We start from the raw sequence: 13,161 nt of genomic DNA on the forward strand, positions 1-13,161 counted from the left end.
CTTATTAATATGTTATTGAGCATTATATAGAAAAGGCAAAGGTTCATATCAAGTTTCAACCTGCAGATGATTTGTAGCTGTGTTGTATGTTACTGATACCTCATGTTGCAAGCCTCCGGAAATTTGTTGCAGGATGTTGGAAATAAGATTCCCATCAATGGTGTGGCGCAGACGAATCCAAGCAGATCTGGTCATCTATTAATGGGTGGAGGCTAATTTCTACAGTTTCAAGGCTGCTGACAATGAAGAGCAGAAGGTGAAGCAGGAGGGGAAAACAAATGCTGAGCCAAAGAAATGCTTGTGATGTGATCGCAGTACACCTGAGACTTGTGGCTTAATAGTAAAGATGAAACAGAGCAAATGGATTTCATTACGGTGTAATTGTACTGCTCTTTTCATTGTGCAGTAAAGACCATGTTGCTTGCAAAATTGCTCTTTGATGATGATGGATATTTTATTGAAACAATTCATCTTCCCCACAACACGCTTCAAAGACTGAAAGCGCACCTGGGATTTAAACATTTGAAGTTTTTTATGGTCACTTTAGCATTTTCTTCTCAATTATTTGTTGTTTTGGATTATTTATTGGTCTGTTTGTTTTAATTTGGGGATGTTAACAATGTTAGTGGCAACTGGACTAAATGTATGCAAATCTGTGTGCTTCTATACTGCGTTGCATTGCATTTCATTGCATGTTGTTTCACATATAGGGTACTCCGTTTAGTCTTTTACCATTATTTATTAGTGCTATTTCCTGCTTTGCAAAAGGCAGTTTACGTATTTCTTTTCTATTAAGACCAAATGATCCGAAAGTAGGAACTTCTATTTACTCTGGAGATGGCATAAATATCTTAAAGATGAATCTACTGTAGGCTATATAAATACAATTTGTGGGTTCTGCTCTCACATCCATGAAAATTTGGTCAAATTGCCAATTTATTGCTCTTATCTTGAAAGGTATGTCTACAGACAGGAAGAGAAAGAGAGAGGGATGATTGGGGGGGTGGTATGATCATTTTACTCTGAGGGATGAATGATTTTCCTGTTATCTACTAATCTTCAATTACTCAATATCCAGAACAATTTTGGCCTCAATCAACTGATCCAGTGAAGCAGAGTTAAGAGTTAAGCAGGAACAGATGAGAGCCTTCGGGGCACATGTTGCTAACTCTTGTGCAAGACAGTGTGGTGGCACTGGTGTGCATGGATTTGTGTGTGTGTTTGTGTGTGTGTGTGTGTGTGTGTGTGTGTGTGTGTGTTTTAATTAAAGGTACAAAATGCAGAGGTTGAAATTGTTTGGTCATTCAAAAACATATCAAACAATAAGAGGGAAACGAGTTCACACAACTGTGGTCAAGACAACATACCCCTGTTTCTCACCTCATGCTATTTTCTCTCACTCTGAGCCGTTTACTCTCATGACCACAGTCTAGTGTTAGAACATAAACTGTTACCAGTGCAGCCTGGATTTGAAATCTAGCCAAAACAAAGCTAAAACAGGTCCTATTCAATGGCTTTCTGATGGCAACATTAGAGGTAATCTGTTTCCTTTCTCTGGAGCCTGGTGCAGGCGTTTGGGAAAATACAAAGAGACACATAATGAAAACTGTAATGGTTTGAATAATGAAAATCCTCTCTGAATGAAATGGGAGAGTTAATAGACTTCTAGTGGTGATGATACACACCATCCAACAGGGGAAGTCACTGTACTGGTTTTACAGTTATAAGTACACAGTATGATATGTGAATGCCACATGAAGAACAAAGTTATGGGAATATCACATTCCCAGATTCTGTAATAAGTACATTAAATGAATGCAACTATTGTTACTGTCTGTTCTGCTTTACCATCCATACTTTATCTTTCCTGAAGATTTTTAAATATTTTTATTAATAATTAATTAAATTAATATTTAATCCAAAAACTGACTCCCTGCTCCGGAGTTTTAGTGCATCTGCAGCACAAAGATCTTAAGGATGTGTGGGTGAGGCTACAGAAAAAAGGCTACGTTGACTTAATGGGTAAAGACTGCCCTCTCAGGGTTTACTACGTCAATTGCACTTAACATGGTTGCCTGACTTTCAGCACAGCTCAGCCATCTGGCTGTGAAGAGTCGGGAAAAGTGACATTCAGCATCACATGTGATTCACCAGAAATAAGTAGTTAATTGTTGTTACAGCTTTTCTTGGTGAAGAGCATCTGTGTAACATTTTGGTGTGAAACTGCATGTTAATGGTAGTTTGATTGGACATGTGTGCTGCAGCATCAACTGTGTTCTCTCGAAAGTCCAAAACCAAAAAGGCAAATCTAATGTAGCCTAATGTACGAATAATTCACAGGTGGGCTTAAAACTATTTACAAATGAGTAAGAGTTTGATAACTTGACTTAAGGTCCACTTACTAGATTTCTTCTGGAGCTTTCTTGTAGCATCTGGCTGCATCTTTTGGCCTTCATCAGCGGAGGAACTTTATCATGGAGAGGGAAGAATAATAATTTATGAATGAATAAAAAATTGACTACTAAAAGAAATACATGACTATAACTCAATACATGCATATCAATTATATACTAAAGAAATACTGCATGTTTGTTAGTCACACAAAACATGAAGACATATTAACTGTTTTTGCTGCAGTCATCAGTGCTGGGGAGATATAAAGTATTCAGATCATTTAGTGATCATATAGCAGTAACAGTAGTAATACCACTTACAGTGAAATAACAGCTATTGTCAGCAAGTGTACTTAAAACTTCAAAAGTAAAAGTATTCATTATGCAGAATTGCTGCATTAACATGTAAGCACATGTTAGCATTTCAGTGTTTAACTTCGAGATGGAGCTAATTTTTAACAGCTTTATGTAGGCTACTGATGGATAGTTTGAGGTATGGATGTAAAATGTTTTTTTTAAAAGTCTAAAATCTAAAGCTGCTAAAGAAATAGGCCCAATGGGATAAAAAGTAGCCTACAATATTTGCCTCTGAAATATAGTGATATAGATATTGCCACACTCAAGTAAAGTGCTTTAAAATTGTACAGGCTACAAAGTCGGCTACTTGACCAATTTTCTACTCCTGTCGAGAACACAATGCTGTCAGATAGTACAAAATGTCGAATGTCGTGTTAAATAAGGACAAATCTGAAAGACACGTTCATACAAACGTCAGCTGAGTTAGTGCTGCAATAAAAACATGAAATGAAATAGCCCAGGTTGGTAACTATGTATGAATTTCGACTTTCATGTGAAGTTATTCACATTTATTTGTGGCAGGTGTGACAGCTGCTGACTCCCCTGCCTGTCGCTTCCGTGCTTTGATTTAATTGGTTAAAAGTTGATAAGACAATCCCACTCTCCGCCTGCTGCCTTTCCGCCCAAACTGAGTTGTGGCTCAACAGTCGGGTAGAAAAACGGCCTTGTTGTGGGCTGGACCGGTTCATTGACCAACATTACACTGCGGGTCACAGCGGGACAAAGGAACAACAGCTGCCAGTGAGGTCAGTGGCTCTGTTTTGTTTTTTAAATCAGTACTCAAACTTCTCAAAGAAGACGTGTTGCTAAGCTAACTTCGCTAACGTTAATGAGCTAACCTAACCCAACGTTTAGCGTCAATTAATTACTTCCTTTTGAGGGCTGAGGAAACATGCTTGTTAAAGTCGAGGAGCTATGACGTTATGATTAGTTGTGAGAAACCTTGTAAAAAAAAAAGGGTTGTTGTTGTTTGCTTAAGTAAGATGGAGAATTAGTCATAGCTCCATATCAGGGGTGAAGTTCATTAACTACTAACTGGAAGAAATGACAGCTGCTGCGTAATATACAGCATGCCCTGTGAAGAAGACACCGTGTTGCGCTTGAAAAACGGCTGAAAGGTGTTCCTGTACGCTGATCACTGATGGAAATCATCCTCTCAACTGGATTGACACCGTTTTTAAGAAGACCGCTGTTCGAAACTGGGCATAATTCCAATGAATGCCAAATCAGTGCATTGTCGTTTATGGTGTCTTTTCTTAATGTAACATGCCAAGAAAATTACCCCATAAAATGACACAACATCCACTTGGGATTTCTCAGTGTGTGGACATGAACTGTGAGCACTTCAACCAATGCTTGATTGATTTTTTTATTTTTTTTTTTTTTTATTTCCCCTCTCAAGTTGTTTAATCAGAGTGATTGTCCCATATTTCACAAAATGCACATTTTGTGTTACAGATTTTATTTCTTACCCCTTTTAATCACCTGTGACACTCACATTTAAGTTGGTACTCTGCAAAGTTCTCAATGTTGGGCTCCGATTAAATGCTTTTCAGCCCCTGCAAATTAATCTCACTGATCCGGGTCTACATTACTTTAGATAAAGCTGAAATATGACGATGGCTTTTAAGAACCTAACTCTTTCTTTCTTCTCAGTCTGTGAGATCAGGGACAACTGTAGTCTCCTGGATCAAGCACAGCTGTAGGCCTCTTAAACCCACTGACTAGCTGATCCCTCTTCTGTCCCCTATGGCAAGTGTCTCAATACTTTTTTTTCCTCCTGGAGATATACCAGCTTGGCCATTAATATCAAAGGTCACATTGTGTTTCAGCTCCAAAGGGAGCGTAGTAGCTTTCCCTTCTCTAAGAGGGGATGATGAACACTGAAGTTGTAACAAATAGCCTTATAATGCAATAGGAAGAGGCGAGATGGCCTTTTTTATGAGCACTTTGCTGGGATCACTTGTCAGTGAGATGATTATTTCTGAAAGTTTGTGTTGCATAACAGCCTTCGTCATAATGTGTACCGTGTATCTCTGAAAATTATCTCCGGTTAATCTCACACTTGATAGCAGAGTATATTGTCAGACTTTGCTTTGTAATAAAGCCGGTGATGATCTCATCAACTGCCTTTCAGAAAAACATGTTGCTCAACCAAGCTGTTGCAACAAAATGCAATTTGCAATCACACAGATCTCAGAGAGACTGTCTGGAACACCACAGGTCATGAAAACATCAGAGTTTCAGATAGTATTTTATTCACCCTGACATCTAAAAGAATGTGTGAAATGAATAAAACTCAGTTCTACATAGAGGTCATCCATCGTTGGAAGCACTTGTCTTCAGTGTAGTTTGCTACACTTTGAGGCTCGTCTCTCTATCAGCAGGTGCTCCTGTCAGGTGGATCTCTAGCCTAATCTACCTGAGCATTTACTGCATGTTGGCAACAGATTACAGCAGGTCGGCTGCACTCTTCATGCTACTGCTGTGTTTCCCTAGCAGTATGATCCGATTTCATGACCTTTATTGACTTGTCTGCCCTATACATAGTTCAAGAATAGCAAATGCCTGTTAACAGTCCACTCTGGTAGAACACAAACGGATGCCGTCCACATGTTGGGAGCACCAGAAAGAAAAGGGAAAGATGCTTTGCTGCAGGCAGCTATCATGCTGACTTTCCTCACTCGCATCTCGTTTTGTCGTGTTTTTTTGATTATTTTCATTATCAATTCATCTGCCCATTATGCATTTTCCTTATTAATCGTTGGGTCTGTAACAAAAAACACCATATTTTTTAGAACCTGAGGTAATGTCTTCAAGTCGCTTGTCTTGTCTAACAATCCAAAACCCAAAGATTATCAGTTTACGGTCACATAAGACAGGATAAAGCACAAAGTCATCTCAACAGATGTGGATATTTGATGGTCCGCTTTGATGGCAAATTAAATATTTTGGGGGGCGGGTTTGGATGGTTGAACTAACCAAACAATTTGAAGAATCCCCTTGGATGCCAGTAAACTGGCAAATTGTCACTATTTCATGACATTTTATAGTTTACATTTGGTAAAAATTTATTATTAAAAAAATAGATTAATCAATAATGAAACTAATTGTTAGTTGCAGTCTTGCATAACTATGATAGAGGATTTTATAAATCACCCACTCCTAGAAGACATTCACTCACCCATCTTTTGCGCAGTTGAACCTATGCTGATTTGAAAAATGACATGTAATGTCTCCGCCTTACTTCAAGAAGAATAGAAATGGGATATATAATTGGACAATTGTTGAATTACTTATGGTTTCACTCCAATTCTGTGACACATTAACTTATTAGATTTAGTTTTTATCCAAGGCAGTACTTCATTGTATTAATGCAATAGGGTAGTTTTCACTTGACGCAGTATTTCACTTGAGTAATTCTTTTGGCCTAGTTTTCATTTACAGCAATATTTTACATCAGTCGAAGTGCAGTATTGCTCAATATTTCAGTTAAGAATTTTCCCTTGATATAAATGATGTCAAGGCCCATTTTGCCTGTGTGCCTTCATGTGAGCTTGTGAACAATCAATCTCCAGCATTAGTGCCCTGCTGGACCACAGTTCTGACCATTATTCATGACTTTTCTCTTGACTCTAATCTATAATTTCAAATGAAACCGACTGCTGGGTCGTTCTCATAATGTATCATGTCTGTGTATTCCTTTTATGTTATGGCACTCATCACCTTGAAGAAAGCAGTATTGTTAGTTTGCTGTACACATACAGAAGTTGAAGTATTGATCTAAATCAAAGGCCGGGCTTGTTTCACTTTCTTGTAGGAAACTTCTGACATCTTGAACAGTTAATAAACCTTAGGAAATCTTCTTAACCTTCCTATTATGTTGACACTGACTTTAAAACTTAAAAATTATGTGTCTCACACGCTAATCCTATACATCAATCTACCAGACATTGGCCTCATTAATCCCTCTTTTTAGAGAGTATGTTTTGTACACTATTATTTCAGGATGCTATATAGTTTTTAAAAATGCCAAGTTAACAATAAAAAAAAAAAAACCTAACTTCAAAATGCATTATTGTCCAATTTTTAACCTGCAACTTTGACATTGACTAGAGACATGAATTGTTTGCCTGGCTGCACAGTTTTCTTTTTTTTTTAAGCGCAGTTTCATCCTCATTGCATCATAGTGTTGACAAATGATTTTAATATGGTTGAGTTGCCTTACTGCCTGTATTCTTAAACCGACTGACAGGATCGCAAATCCATTTCTAAATTCATAAGATGCTTCTCTGTAAGATGAAGTACATTAGCCACTTAAACAAAGGCCATCACAGAGGAAGATGTATGGCATCATGCATACCAAGCAATGTGAGGTGACGCTCTGTTTCTGACACTCTATAATCCATGTCAGAGATTGAATCCAGCAGTCACAATGGCAGACAGCGGGAAGACTAATGAGCCTGGAGCTGCAGCAGCAGAACCATCAAATGGAGACCAGCAGGTGAGGAGCACTGTAACCCAAAATGACATGTCACCTATTACAACACAGAGGCGTACTGTGAACTCATTTGACGCTTAGAATTTTCCCATTTTGATAAGCCACTATCGAATCGATCACTATTCCTGACAGAATACGTCAACTCTGTACTAAAGAGCTTTTTCTTACAGATAGAATAATATTTATCACAATGTTTGTCTTTTCGATGACTATAATGGTTGGTTGTGTTTTGTTCTCTTGTCTTTTTCTTGTCCTAGAATGTTGTTTCCCGGGTGAGCAATTTACCTTTGGTCAGTTCAGCTTGCGGGGTGGTTTCCAGCGCCTACAGTAGCACCAAAGACAGTGTGCCCTTGCTGAAGGGAGTGATAGATGCAGCAGAGAGTGGGGTCCGAACCCTGGGCGCAGCTGCCTCCACGGGGTCCAAGCCTCTTTTGGACATTATAGAACCACAACGTAAGTTCTTCTCTCTGTGCAAAATATGATGTAATATATGTGCAATGGCAGCACACAAATGTACAACATTGAAATGTACTATGAAAGAATATTGCAAGCTCGTTGCACATTAAAGGTGTGAAACGGACGTCACATCCACTTACTTCTGAGCCAGAATACGACGACAATAAAAATAGGTTTCTTTTTCTAAGAACAGAATTTCCTGATCGTTTACTGGACGTGTAATTTTTAAAACCTTTTTAATTCTTACTGTAAGCATGTGGAAATTTGTTATTTGGTATTACTTACCATTGATGGTGTTAGCTGAAGTGACATTTAATCTTATTCCTCTTAAATAATTAGCGAGTTTCTGTTGTGTACTTGTTTCAGTTGCTACAGTAAATGAGTACGCCTTGAAAGGGCTGAATAAGATGGAGGAGAAGCTGCCTATTCTTCACCAACCAGCAGATAAGGTCAGACAAAGCCATGCTGCTGTAATGCAGGCAAAATGCATTTCAGACCCTCTTTTACTTTTTGATTTTTCATCTTCCCTGGGTATTTAGCATTATTACCTATAATGTTAACCTTTTATCGTACTAGGTCTTCAACAGAGTAACAGCCCTTGTTATAAAATGTGTGATAACTTATCACATTCATGTATCAGAACACATAAAATATGGCTCTGGTCATTAACTAGTTTTATTAATTAGTCCAAGTTTTATTACATGCCAGGTAACCATAGCAACAATGTTTATACTTCACCATATGTGAACAGTTGCTGTTACCCCTCGGTAAAAATAATCAAGCCATGGGTTAAACTGACTACAAACAAACATTACTGATGCAACATGCATTACACTGATAAGTTCTTCTTGTAGGCCACATTGTCTTAAATGTCATATCTCTGTTGATAAGAGCTATGTAGAAAATGCATAATGGCACTACCACAACACTCCGATTATGGCACATAATCTGCTCTTTCTTCCTCAGGTGGTGTCGGACACAGTAGGTATGGTGTACCAGTCGGTGGCAGGGGCCAAAGATGCTGTGATGGGGGCTGTGATGGGCGGAGTCGAGCTGACCCGGGCAGCAGTCAGCGGAGGTATCATCACCGCCATGAGCACCAGGATGGGCCAGATGGTCAGCAGTGGGATGGGCCTGGCCCTGAGCCGATCCGAGGACTGGGTTGACCAGAACCTACCCCTCACTGAGAGAGAGCTGGGTTAGTAGCTATCCTAAATGAAGAAAGCATGATCAGTCCATTAAAAAAAAAACCAGGGAGGTGATAAACCCGCATGGCTGCTGAGGTGTAGGCAGGTGGGTTTTGATAGTTGGATCATGTGAGGCTGAAACAAGGCTGCATTTGGAATTAATTATAGACGAGTAGCCAGCTTGTCATGTTTTTATCACAGATGAATGTAAATAAGTAGAACAGCTTTTCTCCCACTTATCCTGTAAAGCTGATAAGATAACATGAAATCTAGACTTCAAAACCTGGTCATTAATGTTTTTGACCGTTTAAGGTTGAGATATTGTCATGTTTTATGACAGTGCAAAAAAGTAACCATTCCATGTTTCTGTCATTGTAATAGAAAACATAATTTTTGTTCTCTTTACTTTACATTGTGATACTATCAAGTGAAATGAAAAGATAAATTGGGGGCGGGGGGGTGCTTAGTTCCACAAAGGCATAAAAAGTACATGGTTGTATCCCATCTAGCTTCAGTTGAGCATTAATAATGCTACAGTTTTGTTTTAAAGAACAACACATTTTAAATTTTAAGCACAATGATTAGCCTTGTATCCCTTACATCACTCCAAGCTTAATTTCATCATTATAAACTGTAGCCGGCATAACTGCCATTTACTGAAACCTAATTTATTCCATAATGTGTGAATGATTGCAGTTGCATTATTTGCCATTTACTATGTCCATAGCTGACACAGTGTGCTTGCTTCACTGATCTATAGATCAAACAGCAAATTCGATGAGACTGTCCAAATGAATTATCATTATAAAGGCAAGACGGGGAGATGTTGGAAGATGGAGTTGGTCACGATAAGTGTCCAGTTTTACCACAGTGACGAGATCTGAACACATGAATGGTTGATGCTATTCATGGAGAGGGAGGCAGGACATTCCAATGAACTTCCTTCTGTGAACTTGGCCCATAAAACACCTACAATTTCCAGCACTCACAGCTTTGACACCTGCTACTGTGATGTCATGTTATCATGACAACCTGCCATACTCTATTATAGCAGTAGTACCCAAGAGGCCATCCTCTTGATTATGGATATAAAAAAGATGCAACTGTATTCAGGGGCAGCAGCAAAGTACCTATAATGGCATTACTCTGGGGGATTTTTGATTTGTTCAGTGGTTACTGCAGCAAAGGCCTACCCGACTCACCAAAGTGGCTGTTAACTGAGGCATAGGGAGATAGTGTTACTCTGCATATTCCTTAGCTTCCACAGACTGATGACTGAAGAGAGTGGGGTAGCTCTCAAGTCTTTTTGTCTTTCTGGAGCAGATGTGTTTTAACCCTGTCAGAGTCAAGTAGCCAGACATGGAACAGATGCACCAGTTGTCACAGTGGGAGGGAGCAAATTGTCCCTCCCATATATCACTCAAAACATGGTCACCAGCCTCAAAGAATGTACATATACTGAGTTTCTTCTGTGTATTTCTTCACATAACAGTTAAAACAAAAAAACAAAAGGAGAGATTAAGAATGGGTGATGCATGTTTTTTTGTTTTGTATTATTCTTTCCCAAAACATGTGTATAACATACAGCACTATAATCCCATCGCTGGGAAATGTAGGTAGCCCCACTTTATTAAACATCATTATACACATTAAATATAGGAGATTAACCTTATCCTTTCTTAGCTGAGATGGCTGAACCTGCCACCGGTGTGGTGACTACCCTGTCTGCCAGCCCCAGCTACTTTGTCCGCTTGGGGAAACTCTCTGCCAAAGTACAGGAGCGAGCCCTACAGCAGTCCCTGGTCCGTGCTCGACATGCCAGGGATGCCACCTATACTGCAGTGACTCAAATTACCAGTACTCTGGACCTGCTAGAGAGTGCCCGCACCAGTCTGGGCACCACTAGTACCCAGATAGGAGGAGCCTCAGAGCAGCTGCTGCAGCGCTGGACAGAGTGGAAGCAGGCTGGAGCTGGACAGACGGAGTCAGAACCAGATGGGACCAGTGATGAGGCTGAGGTCAGGACTGAAGCATTTGGGAATTGACTTAATTGTTTTTAACAGCATTTGTTGTGTACTGTACATATGCAGCATTGAACAAGTGAAAAATCTCAGAGCACAAAAGGGATAAAAACAAACGGGCTGGAAATGTAGCAATAAACTGGACTTTCATTTTCATTGGATTTTATAGGCTGATGTATTGTAAATGACATTGTCATCATGATTTTTGGTAGGTAGATTTATAAATATAACAAGTTATATGGTGAAATTGAGTTTTGTAACTCCCTTCTGCTACATAGCAGACAAGCATAGCATACATTAATACAGAATCAACTATAAAAAAAATGGTAAATAGAAATAAAGTAATCAATGGCGCAGTGCTGAAGATGAATTAGAGTTTAAGAGTCTGATAGCTTGGGGGGGGGCTGTGTGGCAGTGTGGTGTGGCCGCAGAAACTATTATATCTCTTCCCAGGAGGCAGCAGGGTGAACAGGCTGTGGCTGGGTGGGTACTGTCCTTTAGTATCTCTTGGGCTCTGCGTAGACACCTCACTGCTCGGGAGATGGGTACTAATGATCTTCTGAGCAGTTTTACCCGCTGCAGGGCACCACAAGTACCCAGATTGGAGGAGCCTCAGAGCAGCTGCTGCAGCCTGGGCCGTGCACATCCAGTTTGTGGTGATTCCAGTCAGGATGCTTTCTATTGCTCCACTGTAAAAGCTGACAAGAACTTGGCACAGGAATTTGGCCTTCTTAAGCCTCTTTAGGAAATAGTCATTGGGGGATTGGGATGGAGACACTACCTAGGACTAAATAAGGGAAGAGAGTTTAGAGGAATTTGTTACAGCTATATTAACTGTCATTTAATATGCTAATGTTATCTATCTTTAATTTGTATTCACAGCAGCTGGAATGGCGGGTCCTTTCCATGGTGCGTGGTCTTAGTGACCAGCTGAGGTCAGCGTGCGCCAATGTGGTGTCAAGTGCTCAGGGTCTGCCAGGTGCAGTCCAGGACCAGCTGACCAGTGCAAGGCGATCTGCTGAAGAACTGCACTCCTCTCTGGGGAACACCAGCACCATCACACCCCTCCTTGTGGAGCGGAGCCGTCACCAGCTGACCCAAGTACTAATTGCACCATGTTGTCTTTATGCAGTGTTCTGTTTTGCTACATCAGTGCTTGAAGTTTCATTTTCTGCTTCAATACTATCACGTAGAAGTTAGTCCTTTTTGTTACTTTTTTATTGGTTCTTAAATTATACCTGCAGACTCTTATTGAACAGGAATTAAATTGAGATCTCCTGCATACTTAACATTCATACTTAAACATGCATTCTCAGGGGATGTCTGCTCATTCATATGCATTTTTGAAACTAGGTTCATTAAGCTTAGTGGGTGGGGGTGTAGTAAAGTATTTATTTGGAATGGTTATGATTTAGTGATTCGTGTGTGTGTGTGTGTGTGTGTGTGTGTGTGTGCGCGCGCGCTTTTTCCCAGGTTCAGCAGTCTATGGATGGTGTCATGGAGTATCTACTTAACAACATACCACTGAATTGGCTGGTGGGACCTTTTGCCCCTCAGACCACTGAGAAGTCCGAGGGAGATGTGGCGATGGAGCAGAGTGGACCACACAACTAAACTTGAAGACGTGTGTGTTAATGAGTCAGTGCAGTGACAAGACTAGTGTTTACTGTAGATGGACCTTTTTAAAAAAACATATCTGCTTGCTTTAATGAAAGAGGCCTTAAATTTAGTTTTGTTTTCTTCATGATGCACTAAATTTGTACATATTAACTGATAACACCACATTTGTGATGTTGAAGTTAAGACGGAAGGCTCTGATCTGTGGCCTTAAGAGAATTCACACATTTGTGCACTTTATTATTTATCCTGGAAAAGAATTATTTTTACATCTGTTGAAGATTACTCTATATACAGCGTGTGCCCATACTGGTGTTTGTAAGACTTTTTGTTTGTGCCTAAAAGGAACTTATTCCCAGAACTAAACCAAATGTATGTTGTGCTTGCCAACACCAAGACCACTCTAGGGCTCCAGATTTGTGGAGGGACTTGTGTGCGTCTTTATTGACGTGGAGTTCATGGTGTATTCATTAGTTTTTAGATTTGCAATTTTAATGTCAGTATTGTGTGTCTGGACCTTGATGGGTTTATGGAAGCAGCTAATTAACTGTCAATGAGCTGACATGTGACAATAAAATACTGACACACAACGTAAAAAAAAAAGTGTGTTTTTTGGGAGTGGTGGATTT

The 13,161-nt window shown here is 39.7% G+C and overlaps 1 protein-coding gene across 1 annotated transcript; it reads left to right on the top strand.

The window, feature by feature from the left end:
• The first annotated feature begins 3,341 nt into the window (after positions 1 to 3,341).
• On the top strand, positions 3,342 to 13,125 carry plin3 (perilipin 3). The gene is made up of 8 exons (XM_038716119.1): positions 3,342 to 3,496; positions 7,165 to 7,254; positions 7,509 to 7,704; positions 8,074 to 8,156; positions 8,674 to 8,905; positions 10,578 to 10,912; positions 11,798 to 12,016; positions 12,389 to 13,125. The coding sequence occupies exons 2-8, from the start codon at positions 7,186 to 7,188 to the stop codon at positions 12,527 to 12,529; spliced, it is 1,275 nt and encodes a 424-aa protein (XP_038572047.1). The 5' UTR covers positions 3,342 to 3,496; positions 7,165 to 7,185; the 3' UTR covers positions 12,530 to 13,125.
• The last annotated feature ends 36 nt before the right edge of the window (positions 13,126 to 13,161 follow it).

The sequence above is a fragment of the Micropterus salmoides genome, unplaced genomic scaffold (genome assembly GCF_014851395.1).
Source record: "Micropterus salmoides isolate LMB-PRFRI ecotype aquatic unplaced genomic scaffold, ASM1485139v1 Ms_hic_scaffold_13, whole genome shotgun sequence".
Lineage (NCBI taxonomy): Eukaryota > Metazoa > Chordata > Actinopteri > Centrarchiformes > Centrarchidae > Micropterus > Micropterus salmoides.